At 50.9% G+C, this 26,943-nt stretch overlaps 1 protein-coding gene across 8 annotated transcripts in view; it reads right to left on the bottom strand.

The window, feature by feature from the left end:
* Positions 1 to 26,943, bottom strand: part of RNF220 (ring finger protein 220) — a 216,099-nt gene that overhangs the window by 59,347 nt on the left and 129,809 nt on the right. For all 8 annotated transcript variants that reach the window (XM_063165965.1, XM_063165969.1, XM_063165962.1 and 5 more), the window contains 2 exons: positions 22,500 to 22,629; positions 9,436 to 9,481 (listed from right to left, as the gene is read on the bottom strand). In XM_063165965.1, the coding sequence (XP_063022035.1) occupies positions 9,436 to 9,481; positions 22,500 to 22,629 (176 nt within the window). The remainder of the gene's footprint in view (positions 1 to 9,435; positions 9,482 to 22,499; positions 22,630 to 26,943) is intronic.

Raw genomic sequence — 26,943 nt, 5'->3', positions numbered from 1 at the left:
ACGAATGGGACAGTCATTTTTACCCCAGGTCTGGTGGCTGGGGCAGAATCAGGCCCTGCTGGAAATGATATGTGGGGACCACACCAGAAATTCTCATGATAAGGCACAGGAGTGCTGAGGTGGAGCAGTGCTTACACGTCCTCTTCTGCCCTTTCTAAGTGCCACTAAATCTCTCAATAGCTTTGTAAACTGCACTAAAGCTCTCAGCACCTTTGCAGTGCACTACCTCTTCCTTCAGTAATTATGCTATTTATTTTAATAAGTAGCACAGAGAAAAAAGGGCCTTTTAGAAGGTTAAAAAGCTCTGTGATATTTGAGACCTAAGAGATCACTGATAAACTTCAAGTCCATAGTAGGTAAGTCTAAATTCTACACACAGTGAACTCTAGCAGGAAAATTACTATGGGAGTTTGACAGCATCTGAAAAAATGTACACTGAGTTGCAATTGAACTTGATGATTAGAGTACTTTGAGGGGAAAATGCAATTTAAAATTCTATCTAAAATTATAAATTACCTAAACTAGGCTAAATATAGCCCACTACATTGTGAAAAAATGTGCACTGGATATGCAGCTCTGCAGATGTTTGTTTCTGAGAATCAGCTGGCAAGATTTGACAATAAATGACTGCTTGGAGATGTGTGTGTTTGTGAAGGGAAGTGTAGATATCATCTGAATTGGACAGGTCAAGTGTGGTGACAACATTATTAAAAAGCATAATACCTTGGAGAAAGGCAAGTATTCCAGAAATATTTGCCTCCGGGCTGAAATGAAACATGAAAAAATGTGCATTTTTGGGGAAAGATATGAGAAAGTGGAAAAATGACTCAGCATACAAATTGGTTCAGTCAGCAGCAAGCAATTCCCCAGGCTTGGACAGGAGAACAGCCCAGCAGTGCAGCCAGCACGGGCATGGAGGGAAGGTAGGCTCGGGGTGGCGGTGGAGGAGGAGAGTTTGGGTACTGAGTTCAACCCCATGGGTGAGAGCTGCCAGCCCTGCCCTGAGGGCAAGAGGCATGTCCCAGTGTGCAGTGCACACCTCTGCCATAAAGCCCAGCTCTACTGGCTGTGGGCAGATGTGATGTCCTGAAAGGGGTCACAGAGGAGCTGCCTGCTGGGGTGCTCGGTTATTTCCTTGGACAAAACCACTTCTGCCAACTGAAGGCTGTGCTGACCACAACTTGGGGCTTGCTTGCTCCTCAGCTCAGCCCAACAGGGATGCCAGGCACTGGGAGGGGCAGTGGGAACCCAAGGGGCTGGGGGCATCCATCCCAGGCTGCCTCAAGAGCCCAGCCTTCACTTTCCAGATGGGCAGGGCAGGGAGGCTCTCTGGCTTCATGTGTTGGCTGCTAATGGGCTTTGGTGAACAGCTCAATTATTTCTGCAGAATTTCTGCAGAGTGCAGTCTCAAAGCTCCTGCTGTTGTTTAGTTTCTTTATTTTCTAAATAGAGAGTGAGGACCATTTTTGAATAAGCAGGATTGCACATGTCCTAAAAAACACGGAGGTGAGGCTCAAAGCCTTCAGTTGTGACTCACAATAACAGAATAACAGTTAATGCCCTACTAAGCCAAGCATCCTGGAGGTGGGAGGGTTAAATCTGTTTTGTCTTCCAATGTATTCTAGAAAAGGGGAAAAAATACCCATCTCCCCATTCCTTGACGACAGACAGACAAACCCTGCCCGCCTCCCGCTCCCCCCCTCAGCTTCTGGTAACTCTAATCCAATATTATTATGTGAAAAATGGTTGGGCTAGCTATGGAGACAGTAAATTAAACGTTATGTATTAGTTTTTAGCGTGTGGTCCTAGGAAGAATGCTGGCCCCATTTATTCCACAAACCTCCTGAGCACCATGGCAATGACCTCTGGAAAAACGCAGGGCTAAACTAATCCCAAAGATGTCAATCTCGAGGCCTCTTCTACATACACTTGCAGTTTAGATTAATAAACTGTCTATTTTTAAATTGTGTGCAAGCACTTCAATTTTAAATACCTTGCCGGCATGTTAAACACAGCGTTAGAGATGCCAAGTCACACTTCCCCTTCACTCTTAGGGAACTTGACTTCATTTGTTTTTCTCATTTCCCTGTGCTGTGCCACACTTTGCCTCTCGGGCAGCCATGGGGGCAGGCAGGGATGCAGGCTCAGAGGCTGAGGGATTAGAAAAGGCGCTCGCCACCAGGGTGACTTTCAATCCTGCAGGAGGCCAGCCTCAACAGTCCCACTTTTGGCTTCTTTTACCCTAGATTGTCATGTTGAGGCTGTTTTCCAATGGCTGAGCAGTGAGGATGCCTGACCACAGCACCTCAAGCCAAGGATTTGCTGTTCCCTGCACCACTCTGCTTATTCTCACACTGCTCCTGGCAAGCAGAGGAAGGGTAGCGATACAATTCCCATTCCTCTGTCAACTGCATTCTAGGAATGTGGCTGTGGAGGGAAAAGGTGCTTTCCCAGCCCTCATGCATGCCCATGCTGCATGGCAGACCCAAATTCTGGCATCCCAGCCCAAAAACATGGCACTGTGTGCAGACAGGCCTGATGTGGAGATGCTCTCTGCCATGGGACCAGGTTCTTCAGCGTGGTGGGAACAAGCCTTGATGCTGAGATGTCCCTTTTCCCTTGGGTTAAGGCCACCAGGCAGCTCATCCATGCCTGGCTGACAGTACATGCCAGCTGCCTTTCAGAGTGTGTCTGAGTGAGGATATTGGAGGAAGAGGACCCTCCTTCCTCCCTCGTCTCCCCTCCACAACTCCCACCATCAAAGCTGGAGCAAGGGCTGTGTGTGAGTGGTGGTGCAGCTTCATATTTCTCCCTCCCCTTTAAATCATCTCTCCATTGGGTAGAGGCACTCTCTGTGGAGGTTATAAACCCTGAGAGGATCAGACTGAGCATTACACCTGGGGCAAGCTAAATAAAAAAAGGTCACCGGCGCTTTTTAAACATGGACAAAAAAGCAGTAAAATGTGTTTGAAAAAAAAAATCTGGCATTAAATCATGACTTTTTGCCTACCTTGCCTCATTAAAAGTGGCCTTTTGGAAGGTAAAATTATCATTGTAAGTGATAAGATCTTTAAGAAAATAATTCACGGCTTCTTCACCCTTTAATATGATAGCCGCCACCGGCTAATTTTTTTCTTAATGGCAACGAGGCCATCAATCTTGTCCGAGCCCTGTACTCCCTCCTTCCTCCTGCCCCTCCTGCCATGCTGGGCAGCCATGGCCCTGCTCAGTGATTCCTTCCTGCCCCTCGGAGCCCAGTGGTGCCATGACACGGAGAAGAAATGTGTCTGGCTGTGCCACAGAGAAGATATGTGTCTGGATGTGCCATGGATCAGAGATGTGTCTGGATGTGCCACGGAGAAGAGATGTGTCTGCCTGTGCCATGGAGAAGAGACGTGTCTGGATGTGCAATGGAAATGTGTCTGGCTGTGCCATGGAGAAGAGATGTGTCTGGATGTGCAATGGAGATGTGTCTGGCTGTGCCATTGGAGAAGAGAGATGTGTCTGGCTGTGCCATGGATTAGAGATGTGTCTGGCTGTGCCACAGAGAAGATATGTGTCTGGCTGTGCCATGGATCAGAGATGTGTCTGGATTTGCCACAGATCAGAGATGTGTCTGGATGTGCCAGGGAGAAGAGATGTGTCTGGCTGTGCCACGGATCAGAGATGTGTCTGGGTTTGCCACAGATCAGAGATGTGTCTGGATGTGCCACGGAGAAGAGAGATGTGTCTGGATGTGCCACAGATCAGAGATTTGTCTGGATGTCCCCAGATCCCAAGGGCACATCAGCCTCGCCCTCACACTGCAAGGCTCCCCTTGGTCACTCCCGACACGCTCCATGGACCTGCAAACTTTCAGAGATCAGCTGGGAACCCTTCAGCAGCTCACCCAAACGCGGAGCAACACCGAGTTTACATAAATAAGCACGGGGGCAGGTTTGGAATGAATCAAACGCGCATCCTGCAGCCTGTATGCCAGCTGCAGGCCATGGATCCCCAGGCCTGCTCCTCCCTGCCGGGCCGCAGGAGCCGTGGGCAGTGCTGAGCAATGTCACCAAGGACACCCGTGCCAGCCCACCAGCGGCTCCTGACCTGCAGCCGTGGGCCCTGGGCAGCACGGGGAGGGCCGGGGGTCAGGGAGCAGCCGCCAGCGCCGGGAAATGGATGGAAATTGGCGGCACAGGCCGCCCCCAGCCCAAAGCGCGGCCTCTCGCCGGCAGCCGGGGCAGGTGTCAGCGCCAGGACAGCCCAGCCTGCGGCTCTGACATTCTGCTGCCTCTCAAGGCCAGTCATTTGAAAGTATTAAAGTGCTGGGCTCCTCTTTCTGAGAGCCCTGGAAAAACATAAGGAGTCTATTTTTCTTAAACAATCCATCACAGCTGCTGTCAGCAGAACAAATACCCTAACCCTGCTTTTTATGTATCTATATGGCCTTTTAAAATTTTTTTCTTTCTTTTTTTCTTTTTTTTTTTGGCATAAAGTGTTCCCTGCTTGATGCATTCAGCCTTAACTCTGCCGTCTAAATAGGTACTTATCACTTAACATGGAGGTGATGGCTTGACATGTTTTCTGTCTCCTGCCCTCCCCTCCACGGTAGGGAAGTCGTCAAAGTGTTGCTAATAGCTGTTATCACTTGGGAACTGTAACCCGAAAGCAATAAGTGATACCAGGCCTTGCTGTGATTTCCCCCCTTAACTCTGCTAGCCTTTTTTTATGTTATTGCTGGAGGATCCCCAACACAAAGATGCTACTATTAGAGCTGAGTTTCCTAGAAGCTTTTGGAGGGTCCACATTTGCTCCCAGGAAAAGTTAGAGGTAAAATTATCTAGTGGCTTTTAGCTGGCAGAGATAAAGGTGGGATGGAGCTGGGGATGAAAGGCTTAAATGTGAGAAGGGTGCGAATGGCGAATAGAAATAATGGCAGCAGCAGCTTCTGGCCTTCACTGAAAAATTCCAGTGGTTCCCAAGCAGAATAAGCTTATAGAAATGTGAGCTACTAATTAATTTCTGTGCATATTACAGTGACACTTGAGATTGTAATGGAGCTCTGCATCCTCTTGGAAGAGACACCAGCTACATGGAGGGAACAGGGGCCCCTTTCTAGCAGAACTGCCCATCAGCACTCTGGAGATGGAGGGGGAAAGAGATCTGGCCCAGGTCTGCCCTTCTGCTCCTTCTGCCAAATGCAGTGGTTTCCCCTGGTCTGACAGGAGGGTACAGCTGTTTGGCCCAAGGGGTGTGAGGGGCTTTGTTTGGACATGGGGCAATTTGTTTTATGGAATAAAACCTGGCAGATACTTGGTTTTGGAGTGACTCTGGTATTCATCACCCCAAACTGCAGGAAGCAAAGCCAACTAACACTCATCTGACGTAATTTCCTCTCCTTCACATATCTGTGGGCCGTTCTCATGTCCCCAGATTGGCAAAAGCTTTGCCACAATACTTGGATTTAGCTTTTAAATCTTTCCTTGTAAATCACAGTTACAGGGGGAGGGAGCACAGATAGGGGAATGACATTGCCAACCTCCCACTCTGTCAGTGACACAAGAGAAGGAGTTAAAACCCCAGGGCACCGACACCCGTCCCCCATTCCTACCACCATGGACATGATATGAAGAAGTTAAATGATCGTGCTAGAAATTTCATCTCAAGCGAGGCAGCTGGGAAGGGCTAAATACAGACATTCTGTCAAGGTTTAAGGCTCCAAATCTTGCTTGCTTCAAAGCTCTTTTTCCTTGGAGGGCTTTAGTGGTCAAATTTCCCACTTGATGTTGTAATTCTCTCTCAAACTGCTCGGAGAAGCTGTAAAATCACGGGGGTGGGTGGGGGAAGCAAAGAGCTCTGGCCCTGTGGCTGGGTTCCCAGCTCTGCCGGAGGTCTGGGAGCAGAGAGCTGGCTGCCTGCCTGTGGGCACCCTCTGTGGAGCTGGGTGCACACCTAAACAAACCAGCCACAGGCGTCTGCTGGGTGCGTGGCATGCATTTTGCTCGTGGCCACTCACATCAGTGTGTGCAGCAAGAGCACAGCCAGGACTGGGAGTGGGAAAGGCAATTTGCAGCCATGTATTAGCAGTGGAAAATGAATGCTGAACCCACCACAAGAGCTGGGATGCTTCATGAACCCAGTCTCTTCCCCTTCAGTGATCAGTACCAGCTCTTCCACAGGGGATATAAGTTTACCTGTTGGTTACAGGTAACAGTCTGCAGCTAAAACCCTGAAGTACAGGCAGTAGTGAAGTGCTCTTAGGTAGCAAGAAGGATCTGGGGATGCTGACTCTCCAGCTGCTCAAGGAACAGTGGGAACAGTTGGATTTATCTCACCAACATGGGTCCAACCCAATGTGTGCTCCTCTCCTGCCTTGCAAGAGGCAGCCGAGGCAAGGGGAGAAAGGCAAGGGGAGAACATGAAGTGTGGGAAGGATATCCAAGGGAACCTCTCACTGCTGACAGCTGTGTGCAGACTCCTGGGCAGCCACCAGTCCAAATGGAGTCTGGTGTGCTCCATATGCCTCTGTGAGACATTCCTGCTGCCTGCTCTGCCTGAGACCCAGGCTCTGGCCATGCTGGAGAGTGCTCAGGCCTCACAGAGGTCTGGGTCATGGCTGGCTTGGACAGACCTTCAGAAAGGGACCTTCTGAGTGACAATCTGCTTGTCCAAGTGCCTTGTCCACACTGGTGGTCCACTGGTCCATCTATTAGGCTTGGTCTCTAAGGGCAGATGAGGATCCTGAACACTGATCAGGATCTGTGGCGCTCAGCACTGCCCTTTGAGCTGCCTTTGCAGAGAGAGCCCAGGCACCAAGCAGTGGTGCTGGCTGGAGCCCCAGCTTGCAGCCCTTGCTTGGCTGTCACTGCCTCAGTCAGCTCTGATAATAGAAGAATCTGATACAATAATCCTGCATTCATCACATCCCATGTTGAGTGATTGGATTTTCTTTGACATATTGTCATGAAAATTGACCCAGTGCAGTGAGTGACAGCTCTTCAGGGGCAGGGGAGCAGAGAGAGAGGGACATGCATTCACATCTGGGCTTTTATTGCCCAGAGAGAGGTTTGCTGGGGCAACTGTGAGGAAGGAGTGGGAGCAGAGCTAGGCCACAGAGCATGAGAAGATTAAATCCCCAGTTCCAGCTGCCTCAGGCCAGCACAGAAGTGGCAATGGTAGTGATGCTATGGGCAAAAGCCCTAAATGAGCCCTAAAGTGGAGTTAGAGTGACCACAGGTGTAACTACCAGCCTGCAGTTATTCCAGTTTCCATGTCCCTGAGTGAAACCAGCCTGCCCTTGTTTGTTTTGCCATTGGAAGCTCCTCAGGGGGATGGGGAGGTGCAGCCTCTTCTCCCATTGCTGAGCTGCTGGACCTGCTGGCCTTTTTGCTGGCACCAGGAAAAGGACTGGCCAGGAAACATTGCAGCAGTCCCCTTCCACCAGTTCAGCGTGGTACAGATCTTCCCTGGAGGTGCCTGCCAAACCTCCAGTGATGCCTGGGTGCCTGACATGGACTGCCAGCCCACTCCAGGGGTCTGTACCCCATCCTTCTGCCTGGGACTGTATCAGAGGGACTTCACAACCTGATGGGCTATTCATACCCCATGTTGCAAACATGCAGTGGGCACAAAGGAAAGGAGCAGCCTTCATCTCCCCACCACCCTCCTCCTCAATCCCACCTGGTTACAAAAGGGCCTTTAATACCCATCTCAGGTGAAGGTGACAGCAGTGTGCCTTCCCATGCCACACAGGACTTGTCTCCCAGCAAAAGCCACACAGAAATAATGAATCCTCCTGGGCTGAGAAGCTTTCAAGCTCTCTGAGAAGGGAATGAAAGATTTCCTGATTTCACCCTCTCCCTCCCTGCTCTCTCGGCTTCTTGAAGTTAATGTTCTTAGTCCCAGACGTGACGGGCAAAGGGAAAAGATCCATGTGGTGACAGGGGACGATTGATCTCTTTTACATAGAACGACGCTCCAGTCCCAGTTTAATCCCCTCGCTCAAGGCAAATGGGATTCTTTGTCAATGGAAACTTCAAAAGCCTGGCCCTGCCATGAGATGGACCTTCTTCTTTATCTGGTCTCTGTCAGTCACTCACTGTGTTTGCCTCCAAACAGCTAATCTGTCTTCCTAGCCGTCCTTCTCCCTCACAGGAGATGTGTTTGGGACTGCTGAGTTATCTACATGAGTCCTCATGGGGAGGGAATGGGAAGATTGCAGTCCAGAGGCTTTCATTTTGCTGGTGCCCTTTCCAGCTTGTTCAAGACATCCCAAGGCAGCCTCACACTCTGTGGATTATCAGCAGTGGTGGGTTTGGGGATTCCTCTCTGCTCTGCATGTTTTTATGGGAGAGTCAGGTCTCCACTGTCCTGCATGACTGTACTTTGCTCCAGGGCACAGGAGGAAAGTATGGTCATGCAGGAGACAAAGGTCTGGAACACTATGGAGTATCATTTCAATTTCTTTTTTCCCTTGAAGGATTTGGGAAATTGTTGGATTTATTTGGGAGTCATCCCTATCTGCCAGGAGCTCAGGTCAGCACAGGGGCTCCCAGGCCTCTCCCTTGGTGGGACAGACAAGGTGTTGATGGATTTGGCAAGACACCGAGCCCCAAGGAGAAAATCTAGAACTGAAACGTCAGTCTTTGCTTCTGACATCATCTGCCAAAAAAATCACCATAAGCTTCCAGAAAAACCAACGGGGAATGAGACTGGAAGTTAATTCTAATAAAACAAGCATGAAGACATCTCCTGTGAGAGATGCCCTGCACTTGTCTGGAAGCCAGGAGCCTCCCTCACTTCACTGTGTCATCAGAAGTGTAGGAAAACCTGAAGCACTTGCCTTTGCCCACCTCGGGGAAGACAGCATGGTTTTCAGAGGCTGTGCAGTGCCCTGCAGTGCTCCCTGCCTCCTGCTCACCTGCCCAAGCTCTGTCTTTCCCACCCGTGTGCCACATGAGGTCCAGCTGACAGCAAATCAGTAAATTAAGCCCTTTGCCGTGATGCCATGGTGCTCTGTAAGTTTTCTATTTCTGCATTGTGAGCCAAGGGGATGGGAAGAGGGTCCTGGGGAGGGGGTTGAGACCAAGATGGGGTACTTTAGTGATTTGGGCTCCTCCTTGGGTGTGACTCACTCCCGTGAGGCAAGCCCACTCTCCCCTCCCAAAGCTGGCATATGGCTCTGGCTCCAGGAGCTCCCACACGTGATTTCCCAGGCTGAGCTCAGGCTGTGTGTGATCAGCTTTCATTAGCTGTCATTAGACACAATCTGGAGCCCCAGAACCCAGCAGCTTCTTCGGCTGAGTGGGGACAGCAGCTTTCCCCAGTGCCACCAGCCCCCAAAGTGTGGCACCTCCCTGGGACACATCAAGTAGCAGGCTGGGAAGGTGAAGGGGTGAAAAGAGCATCCCTTGGGGGACAGGGAAAATATGCTGAGGTTTGCTCACTTACCTTGGGGGTGCCTGCTGCCATGGCATCCTTCAGGAGGGAGCTCTTGCTGCCAAGAGAGAAGAGAACGAGGTCAGTCACAAAACTGGCAGGCAAGGAGGGGAGTGCTTCGAGAGATCTCATGAGGTCAAATAGCAAAGCACATTGTTCCTCTTCCCTGGACCAACAAGAGCCTCCTCACCCTGCCTGGAGGGACATGGAAGGAGGGCAGTGCCAACTATTTCTCCAGCTGTAACAAAGTGGGCATATGAGTGGAAGTCCCCAAACCAGCCACATGAGTCAAACACTGGCTCTCCCCCTGCCTGGGGCATACAAAGCTCCTCTCCCAGCACCGGGAAAAAGCAAAGAGCAAGTCTGCAGGGGCACAGGGAAGAAAGCCAGGGAGAGGGCAGCAGAGGTGGTGAGCCCTGTGAAGGGTCAGGCACAATGAAAAAAAGGGGAATAGGAAAGAGAAGGAGATTAAATCGGTCTAAGAGAAAGGGAAAAAAAGATTTCCTCAGCTCCAGGCACACCGGGGAAGCAGCAGCTCTGCTGGAGGCTGGAGTGATTTGTTAATTCAGCTTGCTCTCCATTTAGCTGGGAAGGAGGTCCCTACCCGGTGCTCCTCCTCGCCTGCCCTCACCAGCGGGAGATGCTATAGATTTAATAACACCTTCCCCCCTCCAGACAGGTTAAACTTGAAACAATTACATATCAAAGCCGACATGGCGGGGAGGCCTGCACTGTAATTTTTTGGTTATTAAAGTAATCTCTCTCATGTAAATTCTCCTGCTAACATGCTGCAAACAGCATTAGGAAATAAATTATTTCCCCATGATTCGATTTGTCAATGCAAAGCACCTGCAGCAGGCAAAAGGCTCTTGAAATATGTTGCCAAGCCCAGTGCCTGTGCTTGTAAGCACACGCTGGTGGGGTGGCTGGCTCCCAGCTCCCCACAGCCCCGGGGAGATGATGGATGGGTGGGTGGGTGGAGGGGGGAGGGCAGTGGGGGGAGGCGGGGGCTGGGGAAAGGGGGGGAATGGAATTGTGTTTAATAACAAAATTTGTATGCAAGCCTGCATCCCAGGCTAAGGATGAGTGATCGGCAGCCAGAAAGTATTAAAAAGCCTCGCTAAACAGATGCTGACAATAGAACAAGACATATCAAATCAGATCTACTTCAGAAACATTAATATACACACGCACACACGCTCGCCCGCGCGCGCGCGCCCGGCTCCGCACACCCGCGCTCCTTTCTTCTCAATCACAGCAATATGGGAGACATCAATAAATTTTTATGAGACTTTTAGAAGATCAACACGGTACTAGATGTGACAAAAAAGCAATGTGCCTGTCATGTTCGCTTTGTCGGGGACACTTTAGCCCCAGATGCCGAGCTGCAGTGCCAGCAGGGAAAAATTGAATTTGGCTGGCTTTAATCTGCCTTGATTTGGCAGATGGCTGGGTGTTATGAAATGAGCAGGGATGGAGGAAGGTGTTTTCTCCTGGGGCTATGGCCCTCCTCCTCTCCCAGCGCCACTGCCTTTTGCCCCCTGCCCTGAAATGGTGGAAACACTCAGTTATCCACTGCCATCAGGTCACTCCCAGTGCCGCAGCTCCGCTCCCAGCTATGGTTCCTGGGGACCACGGATGGTTGGGCTGGAGCATCACCTCTCACACAGCCCCACTTCCCTGAGGGAATGTGCTGTGGGATGCTCACCAAGGGTACAGGATGCCCCCTGTGTCCTGTCCCCCAGCTCTGCTCTCTGCCCTCAGGAGGTGTCACAGAGGTGAAATAGTTCCTGCTGCCCACTGAGACACAGCCCTGGCACCTCCTCAAGCCTGTGCAAGAACAAGCACGATGGGAAAGATTTCCATCCCCTCTGAATTTCTACCCTGAATTTCTCAATCACATGAAGTGTGAAACAACTTTTTTTTTTCCTTTTATAATCCAAACGCCTTGTTAAAAAAACAAACCCGTTTCCTCCCTTTTCTTGTTAGAGGTGTTTAAAATTATTCATTTTCAAGGGAAAGAGGAAGAATATAATTAATTCCTCCTAGAAATGGTGTTAGGGCCAGGAAACTGAAGTTTTCAGAATAAGAGTCTCTCTGGTCAGCCAAAAGATCAAGCCTCTGCTGTTGGGACCGATAAGGAAGGGGAGTGGTTTAGATAACTTGGCAGACTTTATTTTATTCTTCATCTGGAGGATTAATACTTACCGCCTTTTTTGCAATGTAGCTCTACTCTATCACTAATAAGAGTTTGAAATTTGTTGTTTTAATATCCAGAGATGGGTTAGGAATAGGCATAATCTCAGGTCATCCAAGCACCCAGACCCTGCAATTTAAGTGTGTTTTTCCCGATCCCACTAAAGAACCCCCTGAATTCCAAGGGCTGCAGCCCCCTGCACCTCTTAAGAATGCTGGCAGCTGGCTCAGGATCGAAAGGCTGTCAGCAAAGAGAAACCTTCCCCTCCATAAACACCGCAGACAAATTAAAAATGGTAAAAGGGAAATCAAGACCTTTAAAGTTCAAACACTTTTCGGTGCCTTTTAAAGTTTTTTTGCTCTAGGCCCTTGCAGACAGCACAATCTTTGGAGACCTTGGGATTCTCTTTAATCACCCAGCCAGGCTGCAGTGGTCTGAAATGATTACACATTTACATAGTAATAACCCCAACACTCCCCACATTATTTCATGGCTAGCATATTTCCACTCAGCGAGTGATCCATGTGTTTTAAATTATAACCTGTACATAGGAAATTAGTTACTAAGTACGATATTCACGGGCTCATCTGACACTTCTAATTAAGGTGATTTACACAGAATTATCTTACGAAATAAAAAAATGGTGTTTTGCTAGCTAATAAAATATAATTACTACCCGCTTTTCTAAGTTACAGTTAGTTTTAATCTATTTGGGGAATTGTTTATCTAGTTCATTACAGCAAAACAACTTCTTTACCTTTTAGGCAACCCCCCCCAAAGTACCAAAGAAGAGCAAGGAACACCCTGGGAAGACCCAGCGATTTTGGCAGCCTCTGTGCTCCAGGACACACTGTTCCTTTAGATTAGGGACCATCAGCTTTAAGAGGAGCCTTTCCTCTTAGCAAGGCTCTTCACAGTGAAAGCAGAACTCAGGCTACACCAGAGACACACAGATGTCCTTTAATGCTAGGCACACACATTTGGTTAGGAGCATCCCCAGGTGCAGCTGGGAATCCCCTGGCGTGTCCCTGAGTGAGCTCCAAGGGGCTGTTCAGGCCCAATGCTTCTGTCATGATTTCCCAAAGGGCAGCTCAGCAAGCCAAGTATGTGCCCTCCTTATCCACAGTCTTGGGGTTTCCTCTACCCCTGCCATGGTTGCTGTTACACAAAATTACTTCCAAGCCTATTTACTTTGTTACGGTCCTGCCTTTTGGGGTGTGCTTGCCATGGGAAATAAAAATGCAACACACATGGAATGGTCCCTTATCACCCTCATGAATGGAAGCTGCTGCTTCTTCCCACAGGGAAAAATCAGTTCGTTAGCTGAAGGTGAAGTTCTCTAAGCTGGGGCAGCTGCAGTTGCTCCTGCTTATCCCTGAAGGAGCAGGTAAGAGAGCTGCTGCCATGCAGCTGGAGCCTTCCAGCTCTGCCACTCTTCCACAAAACCCCTTCCCCTGTTTGACAGGCATCAGCCTGTGCAGCTCCCACATGAGATCCTGCTAAACCAAAAGATTTCTACAGGCTGCTGACAATGGATGTATTTCACTAAAAAAACCCCAAAAGCCAACCAAACAACCAACCAAAAAAAAAAAAACCAAAACAAACCACCAACCAAAAAACAATTGGAGACAATTTATTTTTAGCTGTAGGATTCGTGGCTTGAACATGCAGCCTCGGGATGGGAGCCCCAGCGGCAGAGAAAGCCTCTGGCAGAGCCGTGGATGGAACTCCAGGTGTAATGGAGCAGTTGCTGGATAGAGAGGGAATTGGATTTTTGTGAATACCAGTTTAAATAAGTGGAAGTGTCACTTGATGCTTAAATAAGGAAATGGGAGTTTGATTTTACACCTAGCTGCAGGTGACAGCCCTCAGCATGGCCAGGTGAGGTCTGTGCCATCACAGGAAGCACACTGGGGTTTTTACCCTGCTGTGGCTCCCCCAGTGGCACCTGCACCCATGACAGGAAAAGGGGCTGAGTGATGCAAATAAATTGCCAAAGAGGCTGCAGTCAGGGCTAGAAATGTTCTGCTCCTGCAGTGCCAGACGTGCTTCCCACATGCTCTCCCTGTCAGTATTTGTGAGACCTCAGTGACCAACACAGTCAGTTGTGACAAATCTGACCCACAGGGCAGTCACCCACCTCCCCCAAAGAGATGAAATGCAGCAGAATCATAAAACACTGTGGCATGACCTGACCACGCTGAAATCCCCTATTTGCTCTGTCCTATTCACATCCCCAACTCTTTCTGCCCTGCTGGATTTTCCTTTATCAACCTCTGGTACCCCATGTCCCCATCAGAGTGGATAACAGATTTCTGGGTGATGGTCCATGTGTGCAGGGCCAAACAGGAGACCGTGGCTGGGGGGTAGTTTCATTTCTCTCCCACTATTTGAAAAGGAGGTGGCTGGAAAAATAAAAAGGAAAATTGGAGGGAAAGGTCATGCATTAGATTGATTTGGGGGGCTCTTTGCTACCATGGCTGTAATGACTGTTTAATTATTCCCAGCTCATGTGGCCGTTCAGAAGAGGCTCTGCAGAAGATGTGCATCGCCCCAGGGCAAATAACTGACCGGAGATTTATTTCTCACCCTTGGGTTTCCACACACCCCTTCCCAGCCTCCTGTTGCCCTGAGAGCCAGCAGCTCTCAGAGGAAGGCTTTGCCCTCCAGAGTTTCAAACCTCAGCCTTCAAATCCATATCCAGGAGTCAGGGAATGGACTGCAGGTACCACAGGTCTGAAGGCAATTTAAGGAGTGTTCGTAGCCCTTTTGGGGCAGTGCATGAGCAAGGGAAAACATGACCCACACTTTTTTTCACTTGGTGTGCTACCCTGGAAGCTCTTACCCATGAGAAATGCTTCCCACCTATGGATAATGGACAGCAGCCTCTGCCTGCCCTGGGGTCTGCCATGGAGGAGAGGAACAGGGCATCTCCAAGCAGGGCAGGCAGCTGCCTGGCTTGGGCTCTCTCCTAGGAGAAGCTGTGGGTGAAGGGTCCAGGCTGCTGTCGTTGCCACCCTCAAAATGCTCAGGAGGAAGCTGGAGGGTCTCTCTTCCCTTTCTGTCCATGGTTAATCTGCCACAGTGAGGGGCAGGGACACAAATCAGAGCAGGAATGAAAGAGGATAAATCCATGGTATCAGCAGCACCACATTGGCTAGATAATAAACAGACTCCTCTCCTCATAAATTTCTCTCCATTCCCACATGTTTCCCCGCCTCCAACGCTGGCAGACCTGGAGCTGGGCTGCTCCTGGCCTTTCTGATGTCCTGGCCGGTGGGAAGAGCTGTGGCTTTGCCAGGGAACTGGGACCCTCCACCTGGTCTGGCATCCTTCACTCCCTGCCCAGACTGGGGTGCAGCAGGAGCACCAGGATGGCACAGTGGAGCACCATCCAAGCCCACTGGGGTTTGGAGGATGCATGGGACACCTGAGGTGACTGTGGTGAGGTGATCCATACCAGCATGGGGAGTGGGTGGGAGAAGCACTAGAGACTAAGCATGCTCCAATTTACTTGGTTGTTTCACTCTCTGTCTCAGTGCCCCAGGACACCTCATTCTCACTGCCCCAACCCCGCACTGTGTCCTCACTCCTCATTTTGGTAGCAGCCAGCTCACCAACTTCTCCACACATCACATACATGGATGTGACCCTGTTAGCTGCCTTGTGGTGGCAGGTGGTCCTGACCCTGCTTGGGGATCACCAAGAAGCTGACACTTCAGGCAAGTCTAATTTAAATTGGGCAGGAGTCAAACTGCTGGAGAAAGCTTCAGGTGATACCACCCAGCTGGAGATGCATCTGTAAAAAATGGAAAATGAAGCTGGACCCCCCTGACTGAGGGCTGAGTTCTGTGCTGAACACCTCTGCTGTTGGTGGCATGGGATGTCCCACTGCTGCTGTGGGGCAGGACTCTCTCTCCCCCAGGGAATCAGGGCAGAACAGGATGGGAAAACCCGTTCTGTGTCCCTGGAGCAGCTCCCAAACACCAGCCTGTCCCTACAGCCTGGTTTTGCTGGTGAACAGTGGCTGCAGAGCAATTGTGGAGGTCTCACACCCAGGAGGAGCACTGAGGAGACATCACACACAATGGACTGCCTGACTGAACACCTCGGGGGACAGCAGAGCCCTTTGGGAAAGCGCTGGGAGCCCTGGGAGCGCACAGCCAGGGAGAGGGGGCTGCAGGAGAGGTGCCCAGTCCCACCTGCAAGGCACACTCAGGCACTTAATAGCTCCTGTCCCCAGCATCTCCCCGGGCTGGATTTATGCCTTGAGGGGTCACCTCTGGCGAGACTCTAATAACACGACTTTATTAGCTTTCTTGTTCCTTCTTTAAGATACACTAGCAAGGGGGGAGGAGGGCAGGAGCACCTCGGGAAAGAACGGGGGTCGTATGGACAGGAAACAGCTGCCCTCGCAGTTCCCCTTCTCCGTGACAAGGGGGAGAGGGAGAAAAATGATGCTCCCTTGAAATTTATCATGCACCCAATTACAATGTTAATTGGCAAGTCCCAGAAATCAATTAATTCGCAAATTTTTTTCAATTAAAAATTAAGATAAATCATAAAACGTTATTAAGCAAAGGCCAAACTCCATGAACTTTTTTTTTTTTTTTCTCTAGGCATCTGGGTTTTTTTAAAATTTAAATAATAAAAAAAAAAGAGCTGTGTTGCCAAAGCCCGATGCCCTTGAGTGCCTTTGCTGAAGCGCAGGGGGCTGTCATCAGCAGGACTGGGCTGAAGACAGATAAAAAAATATCGACCAGTCGGACACACTGCTTCTGCTTTATTGATCAGGCGGGAATTTAACTTGCTGTGCATATCCACCGTGTCAGCAAGGGCCACGGGCGAAATTAAAAGTACTTGGCTTGGAGATGTCGCCTTGATACCGGGGGGTGGGGAGAGATGGAGGGAGGGGGAAGAAGAGGGGGAGAAAGGGAAGAGAAGAAAAGAAGAAGGTGGAAAAAGAAGAGGGAAAAAGAAGGAAGAAAGAGATGGGGTAAGTTGAGGAGCAGGAGGTTGCAATGCCTGCTTGCAATCTCACTTGTTGGTCAGGGCTCCTTCCTCTCTCTGCAGAGCCCGCAGGTGTCCACTGTGTGCAAGGAAGGGAATCATGTATTCCAACAGAGCATTGGAAAAAACCCTTCACTCCAAACCATTTCTAACCTCTCTCATTCAGAGGCTGGGGGACCTGCAGCATCTGCTGCACAAGAAGTCTGGGGAAGTAGCTGGTCATCAAGTTAAAGTCCCCAGGCATAAATCAAGGAGACCTGAGGCGAGAGCCATGACCCTGATGTGACACATGACAACAGAGCTAATTCGTGTTTTACACACCCTATTTATCCTGCAGGGCCTGGCAGCATGGCCACTCGCCCTTCCCCAGCAGCCATGCGCCCACGCTGGCCCTGGGAAGGTCCTCCAAAGGTCCTTAGGGACAGCACAGCGCTTGGCAGAGCCCACAGGAATGAAAGGAACACTGCTCTGGGGCAGTGCAAGGAAAGGAGCAGCTGTATTTGAACAGAGGGTTCCCTGAGCAGGAGAGGGGTGTGAGGCACATCTCATAACCTGCTCTGGGTCCTTATTGTGACCAGGAGCAACAGATCAAGCCCCTGTCATTTGGGCACGCAGGGATGATGTGCTTGCCAACCTGTCCATTGGCAGGAGTCTCCAGTGCAGAGTCTGAGGGGCTAGCAGGGGACGACTTTAATCAGAAAGACCATGAAACACTGGGAAAGCAACCTGTGAAAGACGTGAAAAGCAGGACGCATTTCCATAGGTCTGGATACATCTCTCAAGAACAGTCAACTTGCCTTGTGACCAGTATATTTCTCAAGGCCCCACAGCCTTTGTGTTTCAGCTATCTTGCCAGTTTCCTCCTCATTTCTTGTCCCACTGGACCCAGAGCTGTCTCTGTCCCCTGAGAAGAGTCACTACTGTGCCTCTCTGCATAAAGAAACCAGGAGCTGAAGCTCCTCCCAGCAGGGTGAGGATGCTCTGTGCAGTGCCAGGGACCGAGGAAGCACTTTCTGCTTCTACCTCAGCTGCAAAAAAAGAGTGGATTAAGAACAGTGAGAGGAACAGAGCATGTGTGCAAACAAGGAAGAGGAAGCTTCAGATGGAACCCAAAGGAAGATTTAAGCCTGGGCAGAGGTGCACTGAATGCTGCTACAGGAGCTGGATCACCATAGTCCTGGGGTTGGCTCTTTTCCTCTGACATGAATCAAAGCTGGCTCCAAAAGTCAAGCTAAATCCCCCATCTGGGCACTTCACCCTCTTTGACACAGGCATTCCCACTACATCTTACTCTGCCCTCCTTTGCCTGACACTATTTGGTTCTTTGTGACAGCACCTTTGAGGTCACAGAAAACAGCCTGCAGCACTTTGCATCTGCACCAAGGTGCGAGACCCCGCTGCCCTCTGTGCTCCGGGAAATGCTTCGTAATCACAGAAGCAGAAGAGGAATTATTCCTGGACACACAGAAAGGTCATTAGGGGAAATCAGTAGCTCCTGAGATGCTGGATGTGCAGGGATGTGTCCCCACGCCCCCAGCAGAATGGCAAGGAGCAATGAGAGCTGATGGCCTGGGCTGGGAGCAGGCAACAGGCGGGCACTTTGTAATACAAACATGCTCACAATAATCAGTACTGATTGCAAAGGAAAAAAGAAAGAAAAGTGAATGAGGGGAGAGTTTGCACAGCCATGGGGCACTTTGAGAACATCATCACCCTCACTGCTCCACCCTCTGGATCACTCCCCAGCTATACTGATACACCTCATCCATTTTTGGGGAGGTGAAATCCCAGCTCTGAAGCATAGACTTGCTGCTGCTAATGCAGGGGAGAATCTGTCAGCTGTCACACAGTGAAATAAAACACCCCCCACCAAATATTTTTTTAAAGGAGCATTGCATATTCAAGAACAGATTGTTATGCTATTAACACCACTGCATCCAAAGGCACATTCCCAACCTTCAAACTGCTGAACTCAGCAACTGTAATATTTGTAATGCGACTTCCTAAGGTTTTTTAAATGGCCAATAAATGTCTCTTCCCCAAACTCTAGAAAGAATCATTGTGGAGCATCAGCTGAGGCTGGCTCTACAGCTCTTACTTCCTCCTTTACTTCTACCCTCAAATTCATCTTTCCCCCCACCCTGAACTCAAACCAGAGCCCCAAACCTGCCTTTCTCCACCCAGCCTCCCCTCCATCAGCAGTGCTCTGAGGTTGCTGCCTGGGGAAAGCAGGCAGGGATGAAGGGTGCTGCTGCCCACTGCCACCTCTGCTCACAGTATTTACCTGTAGGGTGGCACACAGCAATGCACACAGGGATGTGTGTGTGTGTCCTGAGGGACACCCCTGGGTGCTGCTCTAGAATGCTCTAGAGTGCCCACCTGCACTGCCTAGGTAGTTCTAGGCTGGGGAAATGCTGCCAGAGCAGCAGCTGAAGCTTGGAGCTGGGGCCACCGACAGCTCCAGAAAGAGTCTCACATTTCAGTGTGCTTTGCCTTTAACACGGATGAGGTGTAAAACAAGTGAATATATATTGAGTGAGGATAGGAGACTCACATCCAGATCAGCTTCATGCACACAAACCAGGAATATTCATGTATTCTGTGTCGACCAGCCTGGCTGAGGCACAGGGCACAGACACATACAAAGGGTTGCTGTTATTATTTCTTATTTTTGCCTTGGGGGGCACTTAGCTGCTCAGATGGGCACCTTTTGCTCTCTGACTGCACAGGCAGGGCAAGGAAAGCATCCCTTCTGCCCTGCATCACGGGGCCTCCCCTCACCTGCCTCCCACTCCCTGCTGCTTTGAGCCTGTGCTCTGCAAAGGTGAGCTCCAAGGCAATTTCTCTTTGGAGGAGGAATACCAACAGTCTTGCCTGGCAAGAGTTAAACCCCATAAAACCAAGGCTTGTAGTTTTGTTTTCTTTCAATTTATACCCTTCACTTAAAGGGGGGGCAGGTGGGGAGGGAAAGAGGGGGAGAAAAAAGAAAGCCAGGTGACATATTCTAAGAGGGAGCACCGAAAACGTGTTAAGCACTTCAAAATCTCATATATTCAATCGGCCTCTGGCAAGACATCTGCCTAATGTTAGCGCTTAAATATCCTTTTCCATTTTACATGCATTCAAGTCTCATTTGAGCGAAATGAAACGGTATTATTAAAGGGAGATTTTGCACAAATGGCCTGAATTTGACATGTCAAGTTCAATGAGGCTGTTACATATGTAACACCAAAAAGGGCTCGGAGGCTGCCGGCTCTTGAAACAGCGCCAGTGGCTCAGAAATGAAATTTGCATTCAGAGAGCCCTGCTTGGCTGCATGGAGCTGAGCACAAGGCTCGGTTGGACCCACACAGCGTGGAGGAGCCGTGGGGTGAGCACAAGCAGGTCTCTCCCTATGCTGTGGGAGACTGGACACACCAAGAAAGCAGCAGAGCTAGAAACCAAGGTACCTCATTCCCACCCAAGGTAGCTTTTTCAAGGGAAAGCTGGACTCTGCAGCAGGGTTGGATCCTCCTGAGTGATGTCCATCACTGGTCCAACAGCTGGGTTTAGTCCCTGGTACATGCACAGGACTGCTGAGGCATGGGTGCGTGCTGCCCTGTTGCCAGCATGGCTCCTCCTGCCTTGCTGCAAGATGCTCAAGCTGGCTTGACCTTGAGATGTCCCTGTCCTGAGGCCAGGATGGTCACACCAGTACTGCCCTTGGAGGGAAAAAGCACTGTCCCTGTCTCTGGGGGATAGCAAACCCCATTCCTATCAGATGAGAAAGGGGTTCATTGGAGTGGGTGAGTTGCTTGTGGTGATCTGGGACATGGGTAGCATCATCCAGGTGGTGCCTGCAGCTTCCTTGTATCTCAGCCCCCAGAAGCTCCTGGAGAAATCCCTTTTCTGGAGTTGATCCAGTGCCCACCAAGCCTCCAGTGCTGCAAGACTTCCCCAAGCACAGGAAATCTACGATTTTGTTGCAAATCATTAAGGTTTATTAAAACTTAACATCACAAGCCATGATTGGCTGCATCCTCTTTAAATTAGAAAAAAGAAAAAAGCCCTTGGAAAGCAGCCCCCTGGTTTGCTTCTCCCCATCAGACTGATAAGTAACAGCTGCTGGGCCATTTCGGTAACAAGTCGGTATTGGCAGGGAGCGGCCAGGGCTGCCAGTGCCCGTTGCGTTTATAGGCCTACATTTTATTTTTATGTTTATTGGGTTATTTGAGATCATTATTAGTTTCTCTCTTCTCTTGTTGATGTGTTCTTGCTCCTGGCTTCTCCAGGCAGGAAAGGTGGGGGAATGGGAAACGAGGCAACCCACTGTAGTGAGTTGAAGCGAGCTGCCTGCTGGGGCTGGGCAGTGCAGGGGACTCAACCCCATCACACCCCACTGCAAATCCTGCCCACGATTCCCGCCCCCGATTCCTGCCCTCCCTGCCTGCTGCTGCCCTGGTCCCTGCCTCAGTTTCCTCCAGGACTGGGAGGGCCCATCCCTATGGGGAGCTGCTGTGTTACAGATTAGCCTCCATGGCCTGAATCCATCGCCTAGATTGAACGTTATCTATCACACTACGGAGCGAGTCATTATTTAATAATTAATAAAGACCTCTGATTCTTCCTCGCTGCCTGCGTGGCTGAGTGGAGCAGGCCAGGGAAGCGAGGGCAAGCCAGGGAGAGCTGTCTCCTCTCTAACTGCTGCTGTTATTTAAAGGAATAATGCCATTCTTTTTCATTTGTCAGCTGGCCCACAATGGCCCTTGTCACGCTTTATGATTTAGGGTTTCCTTTCCTTTCCCATTAAACGCCACCTTCCCATCACCACTTCGCGCCAGCCAGCCTCTGTTCCTGGCTTGCAGTTTCAGTTTCACTCTGATATTGGCCCAACTTCTTTGATGGGCTCCTCCGAGCACTAATTGCTTCTGTTCATTTAAACCTGTTCACTAATTTGCAGTGGCCCTTTATTAAGTTGGATGCGGCCCAAATTACACCATAAATTACTCTTGCAAGGGGACTGGGTGTCGCGGGGGATAAATGGCTGCCTGTTCCCTGCTTCCCCCTTCCCTATCTTCCTGTGCAATGCACAGGGAATGTGGGTGTCAGCCTGAGGGTGCAGGTGCCAAATTTGGGGTATCTCAACCCAGATCCATTCTGGGAGGTGTCTCCTTCTCTAACTAAAGCTCCCTCCTGCTCCCTCCATCTGCAATGGCTATCACTGAATCCAAGAAGATCCAAGCCAAGCAGGGATGGATTCTACATCCTCCATACTGTGCACAGCCATGTGCAGCCCTCACCCTGGCACACACACACTGACACACATGCTGTCCCTCCTCTCCTACCACCTGCTGATGTAACTTTGCTTCGAGTAGGCAGTTTGATTCCTTTCCTCACCTTTTAATGACCGGAGAATTCATTAATAATTGAAATAAACACGCTCTTTCCCAAGGCTGCTGACTTTTATTAAGGCAGGGCCAGGGATTTGCCAACCCTTGGCTGCAGCCATTTCCTAAATAACTGCTAGCAGTTAAAAGGCAATTTTTTTTTTTTTTAATAGGTGACTTTTTTGCACTGAGGGTAGCAGAAGGGAAGGCAGCTGAGGAGCAGTGTGCACCAATGCTGCAGGGCTGCTCCATCAGGGGGTGTCAGCAAAATGAGAGCTGCTCACTACACACATGTCCCCTGGGAGAGGGATGTCTGTGACCTCCAGGAGGGATTTCTGCCTGCCTTTACCATTGCAGTGAACCCCAGAGAAATGTTTCTGCCCCATTGGCTAGCACTAGATCCCCCACATCTTGTAGCTGTGGGCACCACCATCTTCTCTGCCCCATGCAGGTGCCTCAGCCAGATCACCAGGGATGCTGATGGACCCCAGGGAGCTGCTTACCTGATGTTCAGCTGCGTGAGCTTCTCCAGCTCCTGCTCCATGTGCTCCTGCAACTCCCCGGGGCGAAGAAGGACCTGGCAGATGGGGCAGATTGGAGCCTGGCTGTCAAACAAAGTTGCTTTCTTTTTGCCTGTGAGAAGGAAAAGAAGGGGAAAAGCTTTAGCTCAGATCAGCTGCCATCAGCATTGTCCATGCTCTGCTTTGGTTCCTGTCCTAGCACAGGACTGAAATCCAGGGATTTTCTCATGGTATAGCCCTAATTCACTCTCCATCCTACACTGCCTGGGGCAGGGATTGGCTCTCTCCTGCAGTGGCTCAGCAACTGGCACAAGAGCATCCCAAGCCTGGCTGTGGGCCCTCCACTCTTACAGGGAGACAGCAACAGCCCCACATTCTGGAAGTGCCCCTGTGCACACCCAGCTTCCCATTTGAGGTTCAGGTGATATGATCTGGAGTAGATGGTTGACTCTACACTGCTCACTGTTCCTATTAACTCATTATAAAGAACCATCTTTATCCTCCTTGACACTCCTGAAGCTGGGTGGGTCAGGATGATCCTCCCTATGAAGGGCAGAGTAAATCTCCATGGGCACACAATGTTGGGCAGCAAAGGAAAACCCATGATGTGAGGCTGTGGATGCACTAGGGAGCTCACCCAGGATTGCTCACCCTTTCCCAGGGCTGGGCTTGGGCCCCTTGTCCCCCCTGCACCACCAGCAGCTCCAGACCCCAGAGTTCTGGGTCCCTGGGGTTGTATCACCCCTGGGTGAGATTTGGGGCTGCCTGTGTACCCTAATCCTAGCTGGGCTGAGCCTCTGGGGCAGATCTGCAAGCAGCACATTTCCTCACACCCTCCTTACTCTCAATCCTGTCTTCTGCTTCCCTGCCCAGCCACATCTCCCTGGTTCACTCCCTGATCTGAAGCCAATTTCTTCCAGCTCAGAAACTTTATTGCCCCCTCTGTAAGGAATATACAGCGTCTATTTAACATAAAATAAAACTCTAAAGCAAACAATGAAGTTCCCATAAAAGAGGGAAGCCCTCAGGTCCCCAGGCCCCCTCTCCCAGCTGTACTAGCAGCTCTGCTCATGAGAGGGCGTGCGGAGCCTGGCTCAGATGGCTCTGGCAGGGAGGAACGTGCTTTATAGCTGCCTCTTGTCATCCAGCATGAACCCTCCTGCTGGATTATTTATTTATGTATTAGACATGGATCAAATTGGTTAAATCCGAGTGAGAGGCAGTAATGCACAATAAAGCAGCCGGTGCTGGATACGAGGGGGCTGTGTGCAATGTGGCCTTCCAATCAGGAGCCAAAAGGTGCCATTTTATGGTTCCTAATGATGGTGGAGCCCAGTTAAATGAATCCCCATTAAAGGAATAGACCTTCTCAAAGGATAAAACATTGGCGTGAGCAGCTTTACTGGGTCGCTGCTTCTCTCTGTATAACTGCCTGGAACAAGCATTTAACAAGAGAAAGGGTCTGAAGTAAGTTTGAGAGTTACCTTGGCTTATCTTTGCCCTTCAGCAGGACAAAGTGTAAGGGCCTGATGGAAGCAGGGCTGTCAGGAGGAAAACCTGACTGGTCTCTCCTCTGGACTTGGGCCACCCCCAGTGGCTCCCAGGCAGATCCCAGGTGCCTTGGGCCCTCATTCCCACCACCCTTCTGCCAGGGAGGACACACAGTTTTTGGCAGCATGCAGCCCATGCAACTTGGAACATCCTCCTCTCTCCTCCTTCGCTCATGTTTAAATAATGCCCAGAATCCAGCCCAAACCCAAACATCCAGCTCCTGCTGACCCTTGCGGGAAAGGTCGGCATTTCAGTAATTCCATCTTCCTCTTGGAGCTTTTCCACTTTTGTCTAGTGGGGGCCCAAAATAGCCCAGGAGCGTCCCCGACCACCTGCTATTTATAACCCCAACTTCACAGCAAAACAATGGAGCTGTCTGAGTCTCCCTCCCAAAATAAACAGGCAGCCTTTGAGGGACGGGAAATCCTGCTGGATCCCCGCTGTGGGGTGTACAGATGGATGGGTAAACAGGCTGCCCTCCGCCCTGCTGCTCTGCACCCCCACTCCTGGCCCAGGCCACTGCCCTGGGGCCCACGAGCCCCCATCACCACCACAGCTGTGGCTGCTGGGGCTGGGATGCTCTCAGCAGCACCAAAGAGTGGAGCAGAGGTTGGGCATCGCCGTGTCTCCGCTCCACGGGGAAACCAGAGATGTTCCTTTGCTGCAGGAGGTGATGGACTGTCCTGGACCACAGAACTGGGATTGGCAGCCTTGGGTCAGGGCGCATAGTCAGGGTCCCCTGCTGGGGACCAGCTGGTACCCCAGACTGCTGGGATGTTTAACCCCCTGCACACCCAAGGCCTCACCCCCTGCTTGTTCTCTGGTACTCTTCCATGGGGTGCATGTTCCTAAGCAGAGGCGACTTTGGATTTCAATGGCTGGGGCAACCAGGAGGGATCTCAGGCCATGAGAAGAAGCCTTGCTGTCTTCCGTGACTGCTCCCAACCCCAGCCCAGGCCAGCAGGAGAAATGAGCAGCAGTGGCCTTACCCACCAGCTACACCAATGATACGGTGATGAATTTGTGCCAAGGAAGGATGTGACAGCTGTCACTCCACATCCCCATGACAGCCAGGGAAGATCCCCTTTCTCCGGTGAGTGCGGGAGGCTGGTGCTTGCACTGAAACAAGGGCTTCCAGAGGGGCAGGAGAACAGGAACCGGGACACACAGCCAAGTCCCTGATGTAGAGACTGCAAAGCAGGAGACAGAAGCAGCCCCAGCTCCTGGCCCAGGGGGCTGGCAGCTCACTTTCACAGGAGCAGGGCTAAGTGCAGCTGACAGGCAGGAAGGAGGGATCCTCTCCCGTGCCAGGAGGACACCTACGCAAGCCTCCCCAGGTCTGTGGCACCACTGCAGGCCTGCAGGGCCCCAGAGGCTTCTCCTGGAATGTGTCTCCCCAAATCAGCAGCTTCCACATCTGCAGCATGCCCAGAGCCTGGCACACACCCACGCTGTGGTGACCTGCTCCAGGCAGTGGTAACCATCTCCATGGTGGAGGATGCTAGGTTGTGAGGAGAGGGACAGGATGGGCATGGCAAATTTTCAGGCCTCTTGGTTTGTGAACACCAGGGTGGAGAGAGATGCATACAGCCCACCTCTCCTCTGCAGAGCAGAGTCATCCTGATATCCAGGAGCAAACAAAGGATGCTACATCATGTGTGTGGGTGGATGGTGCTGGGGTGTAAGTGCTCACCCCTCTGGATGGAGCAGAGGGCATTGATTTGCCCAGGGCAAAACAAAGGGCCCATATCCCTGAGCGAGGGGGGGACCTATGCCTGCTCCCTGCTTATCCCTCCCTGCCCTGTGCCAAACCCGCTCCTGGGAGACTCTGAATGGCTCTTTTCAGGCTTTTGTTTTTTGGCAGCTGTGTTTTTGTTTTCTTTGCCCCTCTCTCTCCCCTTCACTCTCTGGTTACTCGGTAGGCTCGGCTCCAGTGTTTACCCTCCGCAGCTCTGCCGCGCTTCCCTCGCTGCCGACCCCCCGCTCGCCGGTGCCAGAGAGATGAAAAGGCAGAGCTTTGGTGCTCCCGCTGTTTGCACGGTCTCCTGGGCTCCGCGGAAATGTTTAACTCCAAGTGCTGAAACCGAATATTTCCTGCTCTGAAAGCACCGTGCTCAATACGCAGATGCACCCCTGCGTGGAGGAATTTCTCCACAGGCTCTTTCGGAGGGCATCTGCAAATGGATCCCAGCCCAGGAAGGGACTGGACCAAGCCCTCCTGATCCCACTGGGGATAGAGGGCTGGATCCTTCATTCAGTGACACTGATATGGATCCAAGATAATTCCCTTGGGAAAGGTCTGATTCACTGCAAAGCAGCCCATAATGGGCTCCAGGCTGGCAGCTGGGCTCAGGTTCAGGGGACACAAGGCAGGCATGGAGCCATGAAGTCACCCCTGCTCCTGCCCTGCACCTGTGCCCTGACAGCACTGCAGGGTGGGAGTGTGTCACTTGGAAGGCAGAACTTTCCCTCACAAGCAGAATGTGAACTACAGTTTTGGAGAGCATATAAGTGAAAAACCCGAGGAGCCCAGCCCACCAAGAGTGCTGACAGCACAGGGTGCATACAGCCCCTCACCACTACACAGTGCAGAGTAAACAATGCTCCCATCGCTCAGTGAGCAAAGTTTACAAGGCATGAGGGCTCCCTCTGCACAGGAGCTCAGCAAGTTGCCAAATGAATGAAATAAATAGTCTAAAACTGCACTGCTCATCTGCACTGATGCACAGCCAGGTGCCTCCCCAGGAACTGCTGCCGAAGGTGGCACAGGCAGTGCCACCTGTGGCTCCCCATGCTGTCCCTCCTTGTGACAGCTGAACCTTGCTCCCATGAGGACCAGCTCTTCAGTCCCAGCTCCTGATTTCTCCTACCTCAA

The sequence above is a fragment of the Melospiza melodia genome, chromosome 11 (genome assembly GCF_035770615.1).
Source record: "Melospiza melodia melodia isolate bMelMel2 chromosome 11, bMelMel2.pri, whole genome shotgun sequence".
Lineage (NCBI taxonomy): Eukaryota > Metazoa > Chordata > Aves > Passeriformes > Passerellidae > Melospiza > Melospiza melodia.
Note: the sequence above shows the minus strand (reverse complement) of the source record. Positions and strands in the feature narration are given on the sequence as shown.